General features: G+C 45.2%; 3 protein-coding genes across 3 annotated transcripts; 2 read left to right on the forward strand and 1 right to left on the reverse strand.

Moving 5' to 3' along the window:
* Positions 1-4,963: 4,963 nt before the first annotated feature.
* T265_13160 (hypothetical protein) lies at positions 4,964-14,041 on the forward strand (the record flags this gene model as incomplete). The annotated part of the gene is made up of 3 exons (XM_009167467.1): positions 4,964-5,600; positions 8,823-9,284; positions 13,529-14,041. The coding sequence occupies 3 exons, from the start codon at positions 4,983-4,985 to the stop codon at positions 13,751-13,753; spliced, it is 1,305 nt and encodes a 434-aa protein (XP_009165731.1).
* Positions 14,042-16,434: 2,393 nt separating this feature from the next.
* T265_03052 (hypothetical protein) lies at positions 16,435-17,502 on the forward strand (the record flags this gene model as incomplete). Its single annotated transcript, XM_009167441.1, has 1 exon — positions 16,435-17,502. The coding sequence occupies one exon, from the start codon at positions 16,435-16,437 to the stop codon at positions 17,500-17,502; it is 1,068 nt and encodes a 355-aa protein (XP_009165705.1).
* Positions 17,503-21,697: 4,195 nt separating this feature from the next.
* Positions 21,698-24,853, reverse strand: T265_13161 (hypothetical protein; the record flags this gene model as incomplete). Its single annotated transcript, XM_009167468.1, has 2 exons — positions 21,698-21,855; positions 24,643-24,853. Coding segments are annotated over 2 exons (369 nt in total), but the record flags the coding sequence as incomplete, so codon positions are not given.
* Positions 24,854-25,365: the final 512 nt, after the last annotated feature.

Raw genomic sequence — 25,365 nt, forward strand, 5'->3', positions numbered from 1 at the left:
GGCAACGGATTACAGACACTACAGACTTGGTGAACAGCCGTGCAACACAGTGTCAACCCCTGGATTCATGCTCCGCCAAATATGGCCTATCAAAAGACACTGTAGTTTCAGACAGCCCGCCATGGAGACTAAGAACGATTTTTACAACCGTATATATAGGGTATTCGCAGAATGTCCCACAAGGCCTTGCTAGATTCTCCATGAGGGGACGAGAAGCTTCCAGATAGAGATGCTCGCTCCAGACTGACTAGCATTATGACCAATCAGGGCGTAGCTACGTTCGGTCCGTAGCCCGCACCTAACGCATGTGCTTAATGACCTTCGCTGTATCCTTTCTCACCTTGTTTTCCTAAGAGGGAAGCCTGGAGGAGTAGAACACAACTTTTCTTCCTTGGAAGAGTGTTCTTATGTCGTTTTTATCTGAGGAGTAGTATACTCGAACTCGCTCAGGGTTCACCCACTGGATGGTTGCTCGCCTTTATTCTTGGCTAGCGAGGGTTTCATAGACCAGAGCTGCGTTCGAATACTACGTCAGTTCGTCGAAGTTTCTGTGGGTTGTTCTTAAAAGCGAAACCATGAATTTTCGCGTCACTCACGGATGAACGTGGGTTAGTTTGTTTTTCTGCTTGTGGCATTCAGTTCATGCTGCATTTATATGGTCTTGTATGCGGTACATCTCTTTGTCACGGATTCACGAATTCAGGATTGATACAGAGGATCGAGGCTTTTGCCCAGGTTTCCCGGGTCGGTGTTGCTCTTGTCATTCAGCGGCTGTCGTTCACCTGAAAGGCACAAGTGAAAAAAGGGTTTAGCACTGCTCTTTATGTTCTGAGTGCGGGGCAGTATGCTTGCCAGCGCGAGGATTCGCATAAAGAAATTTCTAGTAGTGCTTTGAACTGGGTTAAAGAAAGCGTCGGAGGAAGGTCATTTCACGCAGCTACTACTCGAAATGAGAAAAAATTTCGCCTAATGAATGTGTGCGCTGTGAGCTTGAAAATCTTACCATGTCCCCGCCGTGTGTTTGCTGGGTCAACGGTGAAAAACCTGTTTGCCAAGCTTTGTTCAAACAGGGCATAAGTAAGAATTAGGTCCCCTCGGATGCGACGATACTCCAGGGGAGGGAGATCAAGCATCGCGAGACGCGTTTCGTAGTCCACGGATTTGAGGCCGGCAACCATTCTTGTAGCGGCTCGCTGGACACGCTCAGTAAGAGTGCCATTTTTTGTGCATCCTGTGTAGACTGTTTGGTTGACGTATTCGAGGAGCGGCCTGACGTAGGCCCCATAGGGTATCTGGAAGTCCGTGCGAGTGATACGGGAGAAGGTGCGTCGGATCATCCGTAAAATGGCGATTGCCTTTTGAGCTGATTTCTCATGGTGCAGTGAGAAGGACAAGTTTGAGGGGACGCAGATACCCAAGACCTTTTTGGCGCCTGTCTTCATGATGTTTTATGGTCCTTTCTCACCATGCATAACAAAGGCATTTACTGAGTCTCCTCCAAATGACATATGGGCGCGCTTTTCGTCATTCATTGGAAGGTCCCATTCCAACGACCACTGCCTTACAGCGTCTATGCCCATCTGGAGGGCACTGGCATTGGAACTCCAGGATTTCAAGTCGTCTGCAGAGAGTAGACGTGGACTTGCAAGAACATCTGGAAGGTGGTTGACGTAGATCAAAAACAGCAGTGGCCCCGGGACGGAGCCTTGAGGAACTCCAATGGAGACCGGCGCTGGAGAAGAGTAGGTCGAGCCTATTCTCACTCGGGATGATCTGTCTGATAGGAATGTCTTGATTCAGTGTAGGGTTCTTCCAAGAATTCCGTAAGGAGCAGCGGGACGTGTGGGACCCTATCAAATGCTTTTGAGAATTCGAAAAAATATGGCATGCAGTATGAGTCCTTCGTCCTTGGTTTGAGTTACGCTGTCTATAAACACGAGCATGTTTGTCACGCAAGAACGGTTTGGGAGCTGTGTTTAGCTGGAGATATCCTGTTGCTGGAAGTAAGGGGATCTAGGATGGCTCGCTTCAGAATGCGTTCCATCACCTTGCACGGCACGCTAGTGGGGCTCATAGACCTGTAGCTGCCAGGCGATAGTTTTGTAGATTGACGTGACAATCGCTTCCTTCCAAGCAGAGGGAAGGCGACCTTCGTCAAGCGACTGACAAAACATCAGGTATAAATGATTTGCCAGTGTAGACGACGTTTCCCTCAGGATCCTTGGATGGACCTCGTCGGGCCCCAACGCGCAGAATGGGTTGATCTTGTGCAAGAGTTGACGATGTTCTCCACAGTGAAGACCAATTCAGTTAGAGGCTGCCTTGACAAGAGTGGATGTGACGAGGACGCTGGGGCTGAATACAGACCTGCATAGCGTTCTCTGTAAACCTCAGATACCACTGTTGGGTCACTCGTGGGTTCACCGTTCCTCAAGGAAAACGCGGATGGCTTGTTTCTGCGGCGAGTTCTCATGTATTTGAACAGTATGTTTTTGTTTTTCCGAGCGACGTCTAGGATGGTGTCTCTACTCTTCGCTGCTGATTTAGGAACCGGTCATCGGTGTTGTTGTCGAATGTCGAACGGTTAGGTGCGCAGATTTGTCCATCATTTTGGACGCTTGTTTGTATTTTCCTCGTTCTCATCCTCGGTCGAACAAGAGGTCAAGTAGGAATATTTGCAAGAACACTGTGTTCAGAAGAAACGTTTAAATAAGCTGCAGCACCGGTGATTTGGCCAGTTGTGCGAGAGTAAAAGTACCTCCCGGTCGGTCAGAGCCTTTTGCTCCGAAATCCCACGTACAAGTTACTGAGAAAACCTCAAACTTCACTCGTAGTGTTTGATTTAGAAGCCTGACCGGAACGGCGAGTGTTAGAACCTTTGAGGGTCCATGTCCGAAGCCAGTGACTCAGCGGTCTATCTGTACAGCATTATTACGATCGTTCTTGCTCTTGGAACTGTTTGCTTAGCAGATGTTGAATTTCTGTCGTAATTTGACTGGACTTGATAATTCCCTAGCGACCGCAGACAGATCCAGCCAACTGAGTGCACTTTTTAAGGTCCAGTCTGTGTAACTTGTCGACCGCATCGGAAGATCTTATTGCTGCTAAAAAGGCCATGCAAGCAACTGTGATGGCGTACTCAGATCCCTCAAACACCGGATACTCAAAAGCTGAAGGAGTGACTGATAAAACTGGTGGATTACGAAAGCCTAGGAGATGGAGAAGTCTTTTGGGGCAAACAACAGCCTGGCCCTAGTTCAGCTGATTTGATCAACTGGTCGAAGGAAGACAATTGTCAGCGAAACAATATGCGAAAAGGACGGAACGAGAATCCACTCACAAAGTCGTTGTCTTGAGTGATGGATGGAACACTTGGAAAAACAGTTCCTCTGGTTTCCTTCAATACAACCGCTGGAAGAGCCCAGCGGACCTGAATTGCTCATCGCCACCATCTCGCCATCAACAACAAAAACCTAGCTTGGGATGTCAACCCCCTAACTCAACTAAGCACCTGACCAGATATTTCGCACTCTTCATAGAAGATATTGAGGTCCTGAAGAACGGTCCCACAACCATATTGTAGAAGGCTTGGAACTAAAACAGAATGCCAGTCGAATGCAGTTCCTTGACTGTCCGCCCAACTGACAAAAAAGACACAAGCACCTCATACGTGGCCTCAGCCTGGTACCCCCCGTATCTGCTGTGCTCTCCGGCGTTATTTTGCATAGGTTGATCAATTATCAGGAGAGACAGATTCGTGAGAATCAAGATGGGTTTCTCTCTGGCCAAGGATGCATCCACAAATTCTTGGAGAGCGCCATTCCTTGAAACGTCCAACATTAGTCTTCCTGATCTGGAAGTTACTTTCGGCTCTGTCGATCGTACGGTAGCAAGGCATCAGTGTTGAACACTGATGTCATTCTGTCGATTTTAATGATAACGACTTTCGAGTGTGAGTAACTTTGGTGGTGTCCGGCGATTCAGCGTATCGCTTCCAAATGAATGTTACTTGTGAGAGTTCTGTATGCGAACTCCTGTGAATGGTCACGAGTGTGCTGCAAGATTTCGCCTAAGTCCAGTGATGTGGGGCAAGGCTGCGTCGTTTCGCTTTTCCCTTCCAATTGTGCCTCTTAAAACGTTCTCGCTCACCTCTGAGAACTTAGGGGTCTAAATGCTCCCTAGACGTCTGCTCACAGACACTGAGTATGCGGATGATATTTCTCTCTTGGTTCAGATCCTTGAAAAATGAAGGCCATTTTATATAACCCAAATAACTGCCGCATGCTTTAGCATGCGCTTCACACCTGCAAATTTTAAAGTGCAGCTACAAGACTGGGTTGGATCAAACCCGAACGTCATGGTTGCAGACGAGCCAATCGACTCGGTTTATATGGGCAGTTGTATAAGTTTCACTGTACCAGCTGGCGACAAGTTCACCTCTCGAGTTTGGAAGGTTAGGACAGCTTTTGTCAACCTTCGACATCTGACGCTGACGTGATAGCGGCAAAGACGTCAAGGGCAGAATTCACACTGTGGCAATGCAGTCCAGGCTGCTTTAGAGATCAGATACGTGGCCTCCGTGCGCCTCAGTGGCGCTTGTGCATCAAAGCTATCCTGTTCAATTCGTAGCTAGTCAGTTCCCGAACTAACTGAAAATGCCTTCGCCTCCAAGTTTTGGCGCTATGTCCCACACTCTCCCACCTTCCGCTGATCGAAACTCTAGCAGCCGGAATCAGTGTACCTATGGCACACGGTTTATAGCTCATAAATTGATTGATTGATTGCATAACATAATCCACATTACGACAGCGCAGGATCACTTTATCCATTTGGTTTGAGTATTTCAGGCATCAGGGTTAAATCAATTAAAGCGTCTGCTAGGTCATAAACCCCATGCTCCTCTGTGCATCCGTCTTTTGGTCACGTGTGAATCCTGTTTGTGCTTTGTATTTCAGCTACCATAGCACAATTTCGGCCTTTACATGTCTGGAAAAAATGTAAGGACCATACGCGTCGGATCACGTCGAAGCCAATTGGCACTGGTGCAAACTCACTTGGCTATTGATATGCTACGGGCCAAGAACAACTTATTGGAATTTGAGGTTGTCAAAATTGCCACCGTAGGCGATAAAATCTTAGATGTTGCGCTTTCAAAAATTGGAGATAAAAGTCTTTTCACAAAGGAACTGGAGAGAGCTCTTGAAGACAACGAAGTGGACTTTGTGGTGCACTCTCTCAAGGATGTGCCTACATCTATGCCTGAGGGACTTGTGTTAGGCTGCGTGTTTGACCGAACTTCCCCAGAGGACGTCGTGCTAATGTCTCCCAAAAATCGTGGTCGGAAGCTCCGTGATCTCCCCGAGGGATCCGTTGTTGGTACAAGCGCCCTTCGTCGCAGTGCAACCTTAAAACGTTTGTATCCCCACCTCAACTTCATTTCCATCCGAGGGAACCTCAATACCCGTCTGAACAAGCTGGATCTGGAGAGCGAAACGAAGACAAAGGAGGATGATAGCGCTGTACACACTGTCAGATATGATGCGATTGTGCTAGCGAAAGCTGGGATTGAGCGGCTGGGCTGGGCAGATCGTATTGATGAGGTAGGTCCTTGTTTGAGCTTTGTTTTCACGTGCAGTATTGCGTGTGTAGTTGGTTTTATTACCTTAGGGCTGTATTCTTTTTTCCGTTCTGAACTGGCTTGCTAAAGGCTCTTTTGCTGCACTTGCTAGTTTTATCTATGGGGTAGTTAGTCAGCTATTTACTTGGTGATATTTGGAATAATGGGTGGTTGGTGATAATCAAATATGATTCAATTTGACAATTGCAGCTCAGATCACCTTAGCGCGTAGTGGAATGTAGTTCCAGGTAAGGAAGATATTGTCGTTATTATGGGTCAAGGAATCGCGTGCTGCCGTAAGACACTGAAGAATCGGTGACGCCTGAAACCTTGTTACAACGGGAGTCAACCTAATACCGCTCTGGTCACCACATTCACTGTGAGCACCTCTTTTTAAAGTGGTTACTGCGATCGACTCATCCCAGTTATCTGGGACGGTCTCTTTCTTCCGAACAAACACAAACAGGCTAGACAAGCACGGACTGAGGAATTCGCCGTCATTCTTGAACAGATATTCAGCCCCAGGAGCATGATAACGCTTGAGTAGAAATCTACATTCGGACACTTCTGAGGTTGAGGAGGATGGTTCCATGTTCACACTCCATCTTTCTGCTGAAGGTCGACAGTCGGGACTTAAGGTAGCCGGTCGCCATCTGAATTGTTGTAGGATGATATTTTGGGCACGGTAAACGAATAAATCAGTCCAAAATATCGACTGGGAGCAAGTGAGCGGACATAGCAGCATCACCAGCTATGTAACACTGTCATACGTTCAACAGTTGCGTGGTCTGGTCCCCGGTACACAAACCTCACAGAAGGCATGTACCGTGCAGCCGAAGCTTGATACCTTCCGTGTTTTTCGTGGTCCTTTGTGGCCAAGCAGTATTTTCTTATTTGAACCTATACTAGGCAGTGTGTGGTAAACCAATCGAGAACTTGGCGGACGTAGCATATTCTCAAGTCGCCTTCTTTGATACAGCTAAATTAGGTTATCGAATAGAGTAACACTTGATTTGTCGATGAAAGACGCTCAGTTTCGCTAATTCGGAATTCTTGTTATGTGTGTATTGTGTTTCGAACACACAAGTGGTCAAGTCCAAACGGTTTTTAGGTCTTGCACGCAGTGTCTGGCTTCGTAACCGTAAAGAAACACTAAATGTGCTGCCGTACTTCCTAATGTTTCGTCTAAGCCGAATGTATATTATAGTGAAGCTTGGTGCATTTATTCCAACAATCACTTTATTGGTGATTAAATACGTCGAGCATTGTGGGAGCCAATTTGAATTACCCCCCCCCCTTAGTATTCAGAGTCGAGCTTCGGATTCACGTTATTTCCACTTCCATCCAGTCAATCGGTGTTCGGGGATTCATCACCATCATCATTATCAGCTCTAAGGACCGCGTACTTGTCGTACAGTGGTTGTAGTTGCCACATTTTCGTCCACCGATGATTTGGGTTGTGGATTAGGTAGTGGACTTTGAAGTCGGGGGATTCGGAAGGGAGCCGTGCATTGAAGGCAATACCTTAGATACACGAGCACCGTTGTGGGCGTGACTAGGGATGTCAGACAGTGTCTGTAACCATTGATGGTCCAGGTCCAGGTCCCCATCCAGAAAGATAGTAGTGACCAGCGCAGCTGAGCTTTCTGGTACTGGCTCTTATACTTCGCTGTCAAGTCATTGTTTGACCTCTAGCTCGTTTCCGCCCTTCGCGTGGCTCTGCAAACAGAGGATCTTGGTCGACTGGCGTACGGAGCACATGGCCAAGCTGGCGCAACCTATGCAGTGTGACCAGTTCATCTACCGTTAGTGAGTTATTCATTCTGAATGCTATCCAACGTATTTAAACGTTGTTCATCTTACCAGATTAGGCGATGCCCCGAAGACATCAACGGTCAAACGCTGAAAGTCTTCTGACGTCCTCTATGCTCTTTGAAAGGGTCTCTGACCCGTATAGCAATATGGATCGCGCTGAGTAGCATTGTACACGGGACCCTTGATGGCTAAGCTGACGTCACGCCTACACCACAGGTGGCACAGGTTCACAAAAGCTGCTCTGGCCTTCCCGATCCGGATGGAAATATCACCTTTCGCGAGACCAATTGAAATGATACAGTTGCCTAGGTAGACGAATTTGTCTGGAACCTCAAACGGCTCATCCCGAAACATGAGGCTAGGGTTCGGGTATTCGAGCGTTACCTAAACAGGTGTGGTATTTTGAAAGCACTGAACGTCATACATGTGCCGTTTTTGTTCTAGCTCGCAGGAGAACGAGCCGCGATGCGAATAGGTATACGTATATGTCTCACAAAGGTCAACGACCCTCATCACAAGATTGTCATGGATAACTATTCGCCATGTAGTTGATTTGAATTTTTCCATTGCTTATGGCCGGGAGCCGCCATACGCACCTTTGTTGCTCATAGTGACCAGCTTACAGTCAAATGGAGCGCTCACCGTTGTTGGTTCTGAGGGCATTTTTACGTGAGTTTTCAAGTTACCAGTAAAATAGTACTACCCGCGGGACCTTTCACTCTAGAGAAGCCCGTGCCATTTTCATCGCTGCTTCTGTCTGCTGGATCTCGCGCAGTCCTTTTCACACTGTCGAACTACACAGACGGTCGTTCGCAAGGGTCCATTGTGTCTAGTTTCTGGCAGTCGTTCTTCATGCAGTGTCAGCACCATGGCACTTCTGGACACCAGAACAATAAGACATGAGGAAGCTGAGTTGGTTGGAACCATGTTGATGTGCATTACTGTAGTAGAGTCATATGTGCGTTTCTTCTGTTACAACAGAGGAAATATCTGATGACCCGTGTGACGCAAAGTTTGGGCACTAGGGATACTCATGTAAAACAGATTCATTGGTGCTAATAGTGCATGCTTGGAAATGAACGCCAAACAACGCAGCTTCGGATTTGGAGACTTCGTGGATGGAACAGTTCCGCAACTGGGAGGTGGCAGATCTTATTTTAAGTACTCTGACTGAAAGGATCGCGCACCTCTCCTGGTAATTCTCTTAGGTTGTATCATGTCGCTTTTCGGACGTACTGCTTTGCCAGTTCCTCAGTTGTGCCTTGCAATTGCGATTGATTGCTGCCGAGGAGAACCGTCTCAGATTGCACGCGCGGTTACTTAATCACTTGTTAGGTTTTCATCAGCTGCTAAACTCCCACTGAATCACTCTGTTTGTTTGTGACTTCAGGTCCTGGATAACTGCTTCCATGCCGTGAGTCAAGGAGCCTTGGCTTGTGAATGCCGCAAGAATGATACATTCATCCTTTCCGTGCTCGCCGATCTCCATAACGAGTCAGCGTGTCTCAGTGCGATAGCAGAACGGAGTCTTATGCAACACTTGGACGGAGGATGCTCAACACCCATTGGTGTCCGGCACCAACTTATCCCTTCTGTTGGCCATCCACACCACCTAGTACTAGAAGCTAACGTTCTCAGTGTGGACGGCGCTCAGTATGTTGAGGCGTCCGTATCCGCCGAATTTCCGCATCTTATACCAAGAGGTTCAAAACGACCATTATCCGTGTGTGAAAATGATGTCGAAGAGATACACTCCTTATTGCCCAAACAACCACGGATTTCAGGTTCAGATCCCAGAGCAGGACATCCTCCAACTTCCGAAATCACCCATTTGAATTTGAGTTGCAGTGAGGTCAGTTTACATGTCCGTATTATTTCTCAATTCCTTGTCAGACAAAACATGACCGCAACTTCGGTCAAGGGGGAAACTGTGGTCATACACAATAGGACGGGGCATTTTTTAGAACAGTTTTACCGACATGGTTTTGGCACTTCTGTCCGCCATGCAGATGATATGAAATTACTCACTGTTCTTGAACAGACCCGTTTTTACCCTTAATGGTCTCACTAAAGTGAGGTCTTTTTAGCTGCTATCAATTCAGGTTCTTTCCTGATAGTGGCCATCTTACAGAGGTCGTCTATTCACATCCGTCAGGTTTGGTTTCAACATTTTGCTTACCTGCTAATCGTGTAGTCAAATACAGGAGAGTAGCTCCTCTACCGGACTTTCCTTCAAAAAGCACCATACATGTCGTGTACGAGCGTATTCTTGGATTTTTTTTTGAGACCTGAAGACCTTGCTCTGTATAGTACCAATGTGGTGCAGGACAGAACCGAAAAAAAACTAACGAACTGCCTCTGATGGGAAGTCCTCTCAGAAACCGATTGTCCTTCACGACGGACTACTCTGCACTCACTGGTGAAGTTTGATATTCTAAAAAGATCGCATTCCCAGATCTCACGTGTACCCACTTGATGAATAGAACCTGCCTGTCTGGAAGCATGGCTGGATACAAACGACAAGTTGTGACCAGTCCATTCTGAGCTTACGGGGCATTACTGTGACTCTGATGATTGGTCACCTAGCTCCTTCTAGCCCCTCATCAAGTTTACTTAGTGAATAAATTGAACGCTGACTCCAGATTCCATCGTGCCGTTTCCAGTCCACTTGTCCAACGAAATAAAGACATAAGGTTATGCGAGTGAAAGACACCGAAATATCCTAACTTTAGCGCGACACGTGCACTGAGTACTTCAAACCGCTAATACCCATATAAGCCCGACAGAGTGAGGTCAGCACTCAACCAAGGAGGCCCAGTAGCAACCACTATCCCATCAAGCCATGAGCGCTGGTGCTATACCTCAGGTCCTTTAAACTCCAGTGGAATGTCGCACTTCCCTAAGCAAACTGACCTAACAATGGTCCAGATGTGAAACCAACGATTGGATGGCTGCTTGCACTATCATCTCGTAGCGTAACAGCGCAATAAAGCGGTTTTTGATTAGGAGCAAGGGCAAGCGAATTGATGGTATCTCCTTGTTGGTTTCCAATGAGCACGTTGGTGGCAAGCGCATAAGCGCCCGCCAGTTCCATGGGTCTATGTGGATATAGTTATATTCAACATATCTCGTCCATTTCAAATGGTCCGCTAACTTCGGAACATTGAAATACAGAGCCCTTCAAACAAGTGTAGGTAAGAGTTCATGTTGTGCTGGTGTTTGTTGTTTAGTTTGACTAGGAAATTAGCATGGCTTTGCACATGTATCGTAAAAGACTAAAATATTCCAACGTTCTGTCAGTGGGGCATCAACGGTTAACCCTAACCCCCGTACAGCCTGGTACACATTCTTAATGTCCACGTTCAGATTATGTTTGGTTCAAACACGTATACGCGGCCGTATGTAACGTTTGCCTTGAAACTCCAAGATCTTTGTACAGCATCGACTGTCAAGCCTATAGTCTGACTACTGTTCAGGTTGCGTAGCACGCGGTGCCACATCTATTGATTTAAATACAAATTGTTCTTGGGAGCCTAGGGCAGGCTGGTAAAAGACAATTGTTTTAAAAACGTTTATGTTTAGAATAAGGGAAGGTATTACTGAGATAAATGTGGGTGGTTGCTGCAATTTTGTCCTTGGCTGCGCATTTAGGTGCAGCATATCCAAAAGTAGCTCGAACTCCACTTTTTCAGCTTCTTTTTGGACGTAAAACGTCTCCACCTGAAGAGATGACCAACCGGACGGTATTGGATAGATACACCGTCTCCGGGATCACGAAAAGCCTTCCGCCAAATCGAAGTCAAATATGATCGAATATAGTATAAACCAGGACAGAAATGCTCTTCAAACTTGATTTCACAACAGTATACTAAGGCCTTCATACCATTGTGGGCTCTTTGTGTACTTATGACACATTTATGCGTGGCACATGGCGTTTCATGTACGTTTTTGTCATTTAATCTCACACCAGACCCAGTATGATGGACACTGTGCCTGATGTGCGAGTCTTGATTGTGCTAGCGCTTACCGCGCCTTGAAGAGCATTCAACATTGTCCCTTCTTAGGTTGTTGGTCTTTACATGCGTGTTTCCATACCAAAATTTTTACATACGTTGGGATTCATCTCATCTGACTGGAACTGTTGGTGGCATGAATTCGAATGAGACGTTTCTCTCTTTTACCTCATATTCTCCTGTTACCCTTTCGCATTCGTCGCTTGTATTCACCTTTATGTTTGTGACTATGCTCTTCAAAAACAAATGACAGTAGTATTGAAGGGATTCGATAGTGTTGGTAGTTTTCCGGAACAGCCGAGCTTCGTGACAACGACCAATAGCTCCTGCCCGTTCAGGGGGTTAAATTCTTTCGTTGAATCCATGAATGTTTCCTTCGGCCGATGCGCATCGCTTCCGAATCCTCATGGTTATTCAGGTTATGGTTATTCTGGTTATTCTATTTCAAACTGTTAGCCGTCGTTCGGTTGAGTGGAATGCGCAAAAAGATTTAGACTGCAGTTCGGAGAAGACTCGTTCAACTTGTGGACGCTTACGCCTGAGTAGAATGAGACTTTCCAGTCACCGGCGCACTCACTCTAAGCATCGCGGAAGCACCCGCGAATCGTTTGTTCCATTTGTCGTCAACATCTGTCATGGACAAATCTGCTCCAGTTTCTAATCAACACGTGCCCGATCACTGTCACAGTACTCGATGACAGTACCAGTGGTCATCCGACTAGGGGTTTGCCACCTCTTTATACACCTCAGATTTAGATGACTCAGCGATAGAAGTTCCGCAGAAGACAGTGTGTGACAAATTGTCTGGGGATTTATGGTATCTCACGGAAATCTGGAGAAACTGACGGACGACTTCGCATCTTTGTCTAATAGAAATGATGCCAGTGCTCATTATGCCATGCGAAACGCATGACATCGGATCGCGTTTCCAAACATCTGCTGTATGGACAGCTGTAGAATGGTCTGTATGGCAGAGGAGGACAGAAAATACGCCACAGACACTCGTAAGCGATGAGCGTACGAACACCAACGCCGGTAAACTTCTGGAGCTGTTTAGCCTGTGTGCTCAGCTGCATCAACGAAACCAGGTCTGCAGAACGCCAGTGCTCTCATATGCTGTCAATCACGAAGCTCCGACGCGTAAATCGGGGTAAGTTTGCTCCAATTCCCACCAGGGGGAACTGTCTGTGCCCCACCTATACCTTCGTTTAGCCATGGCAACCGAAAGGATTTATTCTGGGCCATCCCAGGTAGGTGTGAAGTATGGTATCGTAGCGAAAGATAAAATAGTTGATGGATGATACTGTCACCTCAGTGTTTAATGCATAGTCGAAATTCGTCGTAATTCTGTTATGTTCGGGCCGATTGATGGTTATCAGCGGACCCGTGAGTATTTGCCTGCCGATCTGAATCCTTCGGGTCTCCAATGGGTTTACAAACTCACCCATGGCGCATCCGGCCCCACGCAAACCATTTATGTTATCACAAGCAAGCGTCCAGTCACCCAGTTACTGTTAATAGGCTAATCCCTGTCCTCCGCAATAGCGCAAGCAATGTTCATACTTTGCAGTTTGACAAACCCCCTCTACCCAGGTGCAATTGACTCTATACGTTTTGAACTATTCATCGGGACGGCCTACCAGTCTGGCCGCAGTGGCATCTTCTGTGTGTCCACTTAAGGCCCTCAGTTTTCATCATGATTGACGTTTCCAAACTAACTCCCATGCTGGCGAACAATATCCAGCAAATTTGGCGACGAAGCGATTACAGTTTCTCGCACTGAAAGATGCTTTCACTTGAAATCATTGAGTTTTGCTTTGGGGTCGCCGTTGTCAGAGCCAAAGCTTCGTAATCAAGCTAAACTGAAAATCCTTTATCAACAAGAATGAAACAACTGGGCAATCCTCTATCTTTCAGCGTTACTTTCCAGCTTCACTTGAAGGATAGAATTTGGGTTGAAATCATCCATTTCGGTTCATTCACTGTGTCCCATATTATCACTTTACATCCTAATCAAACTTACTTGATTGCTCACTCCTAGGACTCTCTTGTCATGCAATTTGTCTTCACCCTTTTTTCTTAGGAAGAACTGCAGTCGGCCGACGACCCCTCTGCTGTCTTTATGGGTGTTCATGTTAGCCCTATCTGTTCGGTTGCCCGGCTTCGAATGGCACGTTCAAAACGAGTTGGTAGAATCTTAGCAGAGAAGTTACTCGCCTCCGGAGCTTCACGTATTCTCGAGGAGATTCGATCTCAAACACTGACTGCAAGCAAGACAAATGTGGCTACTTCTTCCGTCACGAAATAATATTCATGCCGTTGTTTTTCTTCGCATAAGTGGGAGGAAAACATACTCAAAAATTGAAGTTGACCCGAATTTATTTTCTCACTCCCCTTGTAGATTTTGAAGCAGCTAGTCTTTTTTATTGCTTTTGAGACCTTTTTTCATAGTCTATAGTGCTATGTGATAATATACATATTTTGGATGATGTTTTGTTTCTGTTTGATGTGACTGGAAATTGTTCCGTCTCGTCTAATTTTTGCTTTTCTTTTTTCCCATTAGTATTCTGGGAATATGCACTTGGGCCATATGGATACTAGAACATCGGATGCTGGATTGTGGGAGATAGCTCAGTGGTCACAGTGCAAAAATACTGACTTGAAGGTTCCTGGTTCGAATATGATCTCTGAACCTCGCTGGCTCCTGTTTAGGCCCTGGTAACCTGGTGGTATCTCAGCCCCCTTGCTTCCTTCTGGGGGATGAGGTGACAACCATGCGCCTAAAGGATATTGCAGCTGAACTATTATTGTTACTATTATTATTACTGGCTTTGAACTCGGTTTCACGTGAGTGATAGGAGCTTATTAAGCTACGCTTGAGATAGGCGTCTAAAAGGGTAACTAATTTCCGCCAGTTCACCCCACGTTTTTACCATCTTAGTAGGGACAATAAGCATCGAGATTCAAAAGGAACCGCTGAGGACTTGGAAGGCTTAGTTTTCTCACTTAGTTATTACGGTCTATCAAGCGGCACCATCAAGCAGTACGGTGGGCTACTCATAAGGTTGCTGAAAATTCTTCGACAACCCTATAAGTAGTACATTGCGAATGTAAATGTATCATGATATCTCGAATATCGTAGCAACTGAAACATGAGGCGGCCTGGTTTCTTCACCCCACCTGAATTTTCCTCAGTTGAGATGTTATATAATACCCAGTGATGCAAGTTTAACGTTCGGCGTAATTTATTGCCCTAGCGGAGCAGTTAGTTGATCAAGTGGTAGGTAGCTAATGTTACGGTATGGGGAAGAGCCACCATCTGAACTTTAGGAGCTTTACTTGGTTTAGTTGCAAGCCCTCCATTCATTCACACAAGATCATAGATGAAAAGCGGCTCATTCGTCCACGCATTCAAATCTCCATTTCCTTAGAAACGAAGAATCTGTTTTTCCAGCTACTTTCGAACTTCAATTACTCATGACTTAGACTAGCGCTCTCCCGTTAAACCCTAGTTAGCACTCTAATGCGTGCGATAGCCCGTTTTGCACATGTCTTTCAAGTGCCGATGTGGTTTCCAGGCCTCTGCATTTCCGTTATCCTTACGGGGAGTTTCCGGCAATCGGTCCTCTCTTATCATGCGTGTGAGTAATAGAAAATAGTAAACGTCTGCCAATGTTCATTCAATGGTGAGCGTGGTCTGATCCATTAATGAGCATTAAACCCGTATATTTGAACGGCCTTCCTCATAAGGTTGCTGAAACCAAATTACGCACTACTCATAAGGTTGCTGAAAACCAAATTAGTTTGCATATGAGAGCAATAAACCTGTTTCCACACTAGATGCGAACCAAAAGCAGTCTTAGATTACGCGCTACTTATCTCCTTAGGACCAACCAAAATGTCCTTGTCGCTTTGCTTGTTATACGACTATTCACTCACACATCAACAATGTGAGGCTGAGAGCTCACGTGAAGGTCAAACGTGTTCTATTCCCAGTCTAGTCCGTTGTGAACTGACGTGGCTGATGCGGTTAACCTTCCTCGCTATCTCCTCCCTACCGCTCAAGTCTAAGTCTGACTATTGTTTCGTATTTCTTCGTCAATATCACGGCCAATGAGCTGAAAAAGAGCCGAAGGAAGGATTAGTCATTTGAATACTAACAGGATAGGTGGCGAGTAAGACCTTGACTCATTCAAGATTCATTGATTGCAATGACGTCGGCGGTATCCAGTACGCATGAGGTCCAATGACAAAGTATGAGGTTGGTTGTGAATGGCTAGTATTCTTCGAAATCTATCCGTTATTATTAGCACGCTGAATTGGATCACAGAGACGTCTGATCCAGGTGCCTTCAAGCTCTGCTTACGTAACTTGCTTCAAGTGCCGAATCACGTTATGGCTAATTCTGCAGAGATCTGTTTTTCGGTGCATTTGCTTTTGAGTTTCAAAATGCTCGCAAGAAAGATGAGGGCATTCACCATACATTAAGCCTGATGGCGATACAGTCACTGTGTCTGGTGTCTGCACTGCTCAACCCGTTCGCGGTGACTTACTTGGCTTAAATTGGCTCCATTGTTAGCACCAAAATTATCGAGGGTTATGTAATATGCACCTGGAGGGCACCACATCTGAATATCGAGTACTTTTAGGCTGGTAAACCCAGCATACTGCCCTTGTGAATATTTCTTTTTAGGAGTCGAATTTATCTCCTGTATGGGAGTTATTGTGGAAGAACACTGCCGCTAAAGTGGTCTCTAGCACACTAACAGTATGCATCTGTGCTCAGACGAGCGCCAATTTTCAAGGTCCTGTAGGGAATTAATATCGCAGCAAGAACTGCTATGGGTCGGTTGTGTGAGCGTCTTCTCTTAGGGGGTTCCGCTCGACTTGTTATCTGAGGTGATTCGTCCTCAATGCTGAACTAGTGCGGGCTAGTTACTTAATATGTGTCCTTGACTCTTCGTTCATTGTACTTCCTTCCTCTTTTAGATGGCGCCGCATAAAACAAACGTAGACCGGAAAAAGAGAAAAGCCTACTATAGGAAAAGTGCTGCTGCATGTAAGCGTCAAAAGATGGCCAGTGTTGAGGATCCCGATCGACCAGCTCAGAACATCCCAAAGAGTCTGGAGTCTGGCATGACTGGGTATCTCATCACTTGCAACCGGAAAGAACGTTCAGCCATGCTTGAATCTTTCCGTCTGCTGAATGATGCCCTGTCAAAAATAACGTCGTCACCCATCATTTTTCCCCCCGGGACACAAACTTCAGACTGCCCCCGGCTTCAGTATTGTCCGAAACCTCCGCAAACTACCCCTTGTGATGGTAATGATGAAGATGATGATATTCTGTCAGAGCTTAGGCGCGAAAACAACGATACTGATAAACCAGTTGGGTCAGGTTCAAGTACCCGCTTCAGTTTTTACTCTATACGTTGCGGAGTTTCTAACTGCCTGTTTCTACTTCATCTTTCGGAGAGTGCTAGTGCTGGTGATATTGTGCATTCTATATTTCAGCATCTTTTGGACACCAAAGAGCCCCAATCCAGATATGTTTTGCGTCTATTGCCAGTTGCCGCCACTTGCCAAGCAAACTGTGTAGAAATTAAACAGTGCATTCGTAAGCTATGGGCTGCATTCCTGGGTACTGTGTCCGTGAACACTGCGACGCCGGTAACTGTCACCCAAGCTCCAGATACTTCTGATGCTGCAGGGATCGAAGTTACCAATAACTCTTCTTCTCCGGATCCCAGTCCCTCCGTTCATCGATTGTGTCCAAATGTGCCGCCCCAGCGTGCTAAAGAACAGACTATGAAAGGTCCAAAAACGTTTCTTGTCATGTTTAAGGCGCGAAACTACAATTTGCTTTCTAGAGATAATGCAATCGAGGCAACGGTATCCGCTGTTCAGAGTGTGGACTCTTCATGGCGAATTAATCCAAACACTCCGTCTGTGATTATTTATGTCAATGTGCTCCGAACGGTTGCATGCATCAGTTTACTTGAAAACTTTGACCTCTATCGGAAATACAATGTTAGTGAACTTTTAACCGACAGATGAGCGTTGCAGGCACTCTGGTTTAGCTCTGACTGCGGTTAGTATATATGTATATATGTTCAATATACACTTTGTAATTTGGTTTTCTCGCCCGATGGATGGATTTCTATGTTAATGGATAAGGCTGAAAAATAGAGTTGAGGTAATTTTGGCAGTTTGGCAGTGTACGTTAATAGACAAGCCATGTTCAAGTGGTTTTTGCGTGTGTCGTTGAGTGATTGGAATTACATGTCCCCTCGTTTTGGTCTGTTCAATCCTGGATTTGGTGCGCAAGGTGACTTTCCTCTACACTGATGATAACTTAGGGTGTAAGTCACATAAAATTGTTGCGGATCACGATGATTGTTGCAATAGCCGATTTGGAACATCCGTCCGCCAATCAAGTTGACAAATTCACCCGTACAGACCTATGACAAGCGTGGCGTTAGAAATTTAGTCAACCAAAATGGAAACTTTTCTGCTCCCCTATCCATAATAGTTGTGTCTAGATTCACCAACGATGCAGTCATTGTGCCACTTAGCATTTATGTCATTCATAAACCACGGGTTCAAGCAATCTGATAGTCCTACCTGCCACGGCACAATGCTCGCCGAACGTCTTACCATTGCACAGCTGTTGAAGAGTCCGAATCCTGTGGTAAACATTCGTAGTATTTTTTGTGAATAGGCTGATGATGTGTTGTGCACAGATTAGTTAATATGCCACTAAGTAACCGTAAAACCCCTCTCTCCATTGGCTTACCTTAAATATTCTTTTCAATGGAAAGGTGGCAGCTGCTAACACGAGTGTAAACTCTATTTAGGTTTGATTCATTTATGCATCTCCCGTGAGTCGAAATGAGACGTTTATCCGGCTGATCACTTCATCTAAACAATGTAGTCTAAATAACCTGACTACCACGTAGATGAGCCTCACTTCACCTAATCATTATCAGTTGGCTGAAATCTGAGCACACGAAAAATTGAGATAAGAAATGTTTGATGGTGGCCTCTGCTTTCACTCACGCTACCGAACTCAGTCTCTTTTGAGGAGCCTTTGAATTTAGTTTTACTCTCTACCAATTAACAACCGAACTCTTCTGATGTCTGATCGATATCAACAGCACGCCTGTTGTGCAGATAATCCAAGTTGTCCACTAGTGTCTGGTAAATGTGAGGCGAAGGAAGTGAATTTCAGGTGACATCGGTAGCCTGGCTGGTTCAACACCGGGCGGGAAACAAATAGCTCGTATTAATTTTCTGGCGCTCAGTCAGTCAGTGCTTGGGCTTCCGACTGATCAAATCTTCTACTTCTATTGCATGCCTGACGTGTCATGTATGGGTAAAAAAAAACTCAAGGTGTGTTCAAGTACATGTACAACAAATGAGTTCTAATTAGGATAGAAATCCTGATACAAATCTAGAAAACAACCAGCTTACATTAGCGAACTAATGTGGCTTTTCGAGAGACTCAACTGGAACTCAGGTGAATGTCCCCGTTTGTGATGTTTCCAGGCAACTGAAGGTGCTGCACCAGGCCGCCTCATGTTTCAGTCGCTACACTATTCGAGGTATCGCGATACATGTATATATTTGTAATGCACTACTCATAAGGTTGCTGAAAATCCATTGACAGTCCACTACCGGTTTCGCTAATTTCGTGCGGTTTGGTCTCAAGTAGAACATAGGGTTGACGGAAACCCGGGGATTGCGCCTACCTGATGAGTTCCAAAAAGGGCGAAACCGGTCGTGGGCTGTCGATTTTCAGCAACCTAATGAGTAGTGCATTACAAATATAAACCAGCTTACATATTAATTAGTGACGAAGACCTCCACAAATTCCTCACTGTATTCGATAGTCTCAGAGTTTTTACTATTCTCACCGGTATTCGAGTAATTCTGGAGCAATGGAACACATTATGCACACTCAGTTTACCGATTTGATGTATAACGTAACTAAGTATTTCGTGGCAGTCTTGCAGTATGTAGTTCAGTTTCTGCGCCTGATAATTTGTCTGATGTTTGAGACCACTATGACTGAAAACCTTACTTCTGCTCTTGACAGAAGGTTGTCGTTTTTCGATTTTTCAATGAGGTTTCCGATAATGTAAATGCATACCATCAGAATGCTCGACTGCTGATTAACATTGATAGGCCACGTTTTTCTCACAAAAACACGCCCACCTTGCGTGTTTTCATTGAGTGAATTTCAAGTAGTCATCTGTTGGTAAACAGATTGCTCGCTTATACACCTTAGTCTTCAGTGCTCTCTTGAAATGCAATAATGAATACGGATGACCTTTATCAAATACACCTTCAGATAAGAGTAAATTGCTAGTTTGAGCATACCGCTTTTAGGCCTATCAAAATCTTACCACTATTGGACCATGATCGTAGCGACGGTATCACCTAGCGAACCGGCTGTTGCACACATTTCTCTTCTCCGCGTCACTGTTTGTGTTCCTGTCGCCTGCGGTCAAATTTCTGCCCAGAGTTTATCTTGTCACACCTTTGGTAACCGAATTTGAAGGCATATGTAGAAAAGATATTTAAAAAAACACCAAAGGAAAGCCTAGCATCCAATGACAATCATCATCACAGGATGCCGATATGAAATAGCCATTAATGTTATTTCTGTGTATTGGCTGATGAATTTCAAATAGATATGGGTGGAACAATGTAAAACCAAAGTATATCAAAGATTAGGATATGCTCTAGAACGAATAAAGATGAGTACACAGTTAAGGGGTCCGGTATATGCCAGTCTGTCCTGTCGGCTAGCTACCTTCTCAACTTCAAGGGAACTGACCGACCACATGGGCGACAGACTAGTTGGACGAAATACGTTCGGGCTGTTGAAGAACAACTACCCAGATGCATCTCTGCAAAGTCTTCTTCACATGTTAAGCGAGGTATACACTTTGAACTGCATGAATGTATAGGCGACTTTGCTCTCGGCTTCCTGAACTACTTGCTGAAGTTTTTTAACCTTAAAACTCGATGAAATACGTCGAAAAACATTAGACAGAGGCCTTCCTCAACGACGTTTCGTTTTCTCTGCGATTAGGTCGTTTACAGATTCGTCTGGTTTTATAAAACAGGGTTTTAGCAGAACCACTCTTGGAAGGCAATATATAGGCCCCATACTTCAGTCGGTTCATTTCAACAGTAGGGTTACCCAAGGGAAACGGATCTCCAAGTGTGGCTTGTACAACTGATACGTAGACTCGTTACGCTTAGTAAGGCGGATGGATGGATTTTCGCTTTGGACTGTACATGTTGGATGCCTTGCTAGGGTATCGTCTTAAATACAAAAGTGCTGTTTGTTGGCACTGCGGTAGAACGAAGACTCACGGAATGTTTTGACGTACCTGTACTTTGAAAATACAAGTAGTTTGGTGCGAAGAGGCCCAATAAAACATTCAATGAAGTAAATGAATGAGCGAAAATAAATAAATTCATGCGGAAACCTAATGCCCTCTTCCTTGTGGCCTTCAGTGGTGAGCGGCCTACGTTCACTTTTCAGAGGATGATGTATATGTGGGTGACCAGATTGTTCAGTACCGATGACAAAAGTTATCACCAGCGTAGCGCGTGTACACCAGAGCTTGCGAGACCTTATTTACTGCGCTACTTTCTACCATCTAAACAAATATGCGAGTTATTATTCGCACCGGTGGCAAGCGTAACGTGCCACCCTTGGCCAACGATCTGCCAAAAGATCTACTTGCAGAGAAATGTCTGTGTTTTTCCAGCTTGTACAGGTACCCCTTGTGAAGTGCACAGCTGACCGTCTCTCTTTCTGGTTTTGACCAACCCTCAACTTATATGCGTTTATTGGCGGCCATTTCATATGTATTTCCATGTTGCTTTCGACTTCAATTGAGTTGTTGTTGCCTCTTCTGGTCTAAATTCTGGCTTTCATCCTCGGTAGCCTACAGTAAATTCATTGATGTTGCTCTCAAAAACGACTTTAATCTTTTGGGTGTCGTTCATTATCATGCGTGATCTAACAACCAATAGTTGGAATGACTTATACATGTACATCAAAACAGTGCATCAACTGTTGGTAACCGAAGACTGTCTTACAGACAGAAACGAAATCCTGACGCCACTTCCAGAACGCTTCAAGTGACTTCATTTCGAAGGTTTTGTCTTGAGAATTTTTATCGATCCTGGCTTACACTTGCATCTGATATAAGCAGAAACAAACCATTTGCTAGGAGGAATGCTGCCAAAAAGCGCTGCTTCCAGGGAGGATCGAACTCCCGACCCCTGGTTTACTAGACCAGTGCTCTATCCACTGAGCTATGGAAGCACACGGGCTGCCACTCTCATTGCTTGAACAAACACCAAGGCGCCCGCGCCACCTAACGTCTGAGCGGTCGAACACGTCTGGTTAAGCCCATGCACACTCACATTATTTGGCTTCCGCTGAACCCGAAACGGGACCACACAATCTGAACGAATCCAAACCGTGAGTAGAAAGGACAACGAAAAAGCGGATCCAAACACGATGAGACTAGTATTTTTCTGACTACTTGTAGTTGCTCCGATATCCCAAAATTCGCCAGGGTCACAATATGGTGATCATGGCTCAAAGTAATGCACCCAGTGTATCCAAACTATTGTTGGATTTACTCTTTAGCACTTTTTCCTCCGGTAAACTACACCTTCTATAATAATATGGGCAAGTTTTACCCAAACCGCTTCTCTATATTGCACTACCAAAATTTGACCAGATATAGACTACATTAAGTCTAACAATTAAATAAACTTCTTGTCAGAAATCACTCGTAGGCTACCAGCTGAAAAACGTTTATTGCACACATATTGGAAACAATCGATTGTTTTCAACTGCTCACATAAGACCATTTGCATTGTGCTACGTTATTATTTACAGACACGGTAGGGTTGCCGCGTCTTCAAATCAACCGGTTAATTACACGACAACCATTAATTAGGTGAGCGTAGAGTGTGTGGATGACTCAGCACTGAGTGAGTAGACGGCATTTGTCTTAGTTCTTTGACTGAGTGAGCCTGACTGATCAAGACTGTCAACTGGGGCCTTACATCACTGTTCAACTGGTCAGACAGCAACAATAAATAAGCTGTTTTCTCCATTACAACAATGAAGTAAGAAAAATACTTTGGTTTATGGTTTAACTCGATAGACTTCTTCGGTTGGCCATTTCTTGATGGTATTGCCTTCAAAACAGCCTCTTTAGTGGATCATGCTTGCGAACTGGTCCCACGCGATGGGAAAAGTTACTCACTAACCTACACTTGTGAGAATTTGGGACAAAGGTGGACTAATAAGTGTAGCATCCCTTCCAAGTATGCTTTCACCAAACTGAATCTGGCATCTGACCATCAGGGTTTTATGCAATAAACCGATTCAGCCGCACATCTGGTGGCTCATTCATCAGCGGAACAAATCGGGGGTACTCGCAAAGGACCACTGGAACCAGTTCACAGTTTAATGTTTCTTTCGCCAGTGTGTGGTTTACAAAAAACCGCGCTTGAAGAACTGGGCGTATGGCACTTTTTCAGTCAGTTGTGCACCTTATACTGTAAGCACAGTACATAGTACACGAGTTTGCAAACATTAAAGATTGTGAGAATTCAAAGGAACTAGGGTTGGAAAAACACAGGAAATAGTTTTTCGTTCACCATATGATCATGTCGAACATAGGTTACAGGAGTGGATATCTTTCTGGATTTTGAACAGTGCTGTTTTTCATCCCACGTTTAACTCTGCCCATCTAAGGTATCGGATACAGTTTCATCTAATGTCCCTTCATCCTTCATCTGGATTAGTTCAATAGAACTGTTCACCAGCTGCATTCTTCTCAATGCATCATCGGTTCTTCTCATGGAGAGGGTTGGTAAGACCAGAGAATTTAGGCCTCCCAAACGATTCCCACAAAAGTCCCCGAAACTGGGGGGTGGGCAAAATACCATTCTGTTGTAGCGAACGTAGCTGATGAGTGGTATTCACTAACAACTTTATCTAATCACATTTGTCATGTGAATCTCAGGCTTTTCGCATACTGCAGCTTTTAATATGCCGGAAAGATAGACTGAAAATCGGGCGAAGCATCAGCTGTCACGGAAATCGTTTGGTTATTTTATCCCCAGTGTCGTTATTACCACACTACTTGGTGCGTGTTGTGACTGTAGGTTGGTTTCAGCAACAGCCGTCAGATGTTTGCTTTTCTCCACCATTTTACGCTCTGGGTCTGGTCAATTAGTGCAAGCGACCCTTGATAAGCAACCTTACCTATCGATTGGAAAATGTTTGGGACGGATTGGGAAGTCATCGTCTCAGAGAAGTTTGGTAAACAATAAATCCACCGATTATTTACCAACCCTACCTATCTTCTTGCTTCTCAGGTGGTTTGGGTAGTCACATCTGCTCATGTGACCACGCCTGTCGGAACAGGTGACTTGACCCCACTGATATGTTCGTTCAAGTACGCTACGTTTATTCCAATGGTCACTCACTGGAACACAACGATGTTTGTTGTGTCCTGATGTTGCGTGGAGCGCACAGTAGCCGCGCAACATAGACTCAAGTTAATTTGAGCGAAATATCCGGATACCTCTCGTTAAGATGAAAGGCAGTGTCATGTCTGGGCTCAGTGCCACATGCGTTTCTGCATTTACCAGCTTAATGGGGGCAGTATCGATTCCGCGCTGACTGTGCTACATCAGCTACGGTAGGCAAGTTCTCACAGGACCGGTGAGTGCATGTAAGATTTTGTGGGCTCTTACCGTCAACAAGGTGAACCAGCTACGAGTCCGACACTGAGATGTAGACATCAAGATAATTAAAGTCATGAAATTTGAACAAACTGACACCAATGGCCGACACACCATAACGGCTCAGAAGCGAGACCTCACTTACCTAAACGTCTATTTTTTCAGTTTATCACTGAAAGACAGCACTAGTCTTTGAGAGTATTGGATCTCAGGTGAAGTTATCAACTTTTTCGAGAAGTACACTCATTTGCAACTCAATTTTGTTCTCACGAGAGACTCGACTGAATCTCTCGTTTATGATATTCTACAAATGAATGTGCTGCACACAGGCCGCCTCGTGATTCAGTTGGCACGATATTCGAAATGTCGCAGTATATTTTCGTAAAGGAAACTACTCACAAGGTTGCTGAAAACTCCTCGACAGCCCACGACCGGTTTCGCCCTTCTTGCAATTTGAGTTCAAGTAGAACATGAGGTTGACGCAAACTCGGGGACTGCGCCTACCTGATGAGCCCCAAGAAGGGCGAAACCGGTCGTGGGCAGTCGAAGAGTTTTCAGCAACCTTGTGAGTAGTTTCCTTTGTGAAGTTATCAACTTCTTTTGAACTTTGCTACTCCTCTGAAATTTTATACCCTTTCTGATTACCTGATTTCCACGTCTCTCCTTAGAATCCCTTAGTCCAGCCTTCTAACGATGGTTAGCTTCATTGATGGTAACTGTTTTCGAGTCCGACATGATCGCATTTTTAAAGCATTCCAGAAAATGTGTAGATTTGTCTTCGAAGAGAAAGTCAAGAAATTAGACCGGTTAACAGTTTAGCTAGATAAAAGTTGATTCCCTGGTGTCTAATGTTTATTTGAACTTGATCTGGAAAATCGCATGCATGCAGTCTGTCTTGACACACAAGGGCGAGATCGCTCAAGTGGTTAGAGCGCGAATGCACTGACCAGAAGTCCCGTGGTTAGAACCCGACTCCTACCTCCAGACTTCCCCTATCTAGGCTTGAGTAACCTGGTAGTATCCCAGCCCTAGTCCTCTTTTTGAGTGGCATGGCAGCTGGGCACCGATAGTGTGTTACATCTGAACAATTTGTATTTTTCTTGACACGTTTCACCGACTGGT

The sequence above is a fragment of the Opisthorchis viverrini genome (assembly GCF_000715545.1).
Source record: "Opisthorchis viverrini unplaced genomic scaffold opera_v5_41, whole genome shotgun sequence".
Classification (NCBI taxonomy): Eukaryota; Metazoa; Platyhelminthes; class Trematoda; order Opisthorchiida; family Opisthorchiidae; genus Opisthorchis; species Opisthorchis viverrini.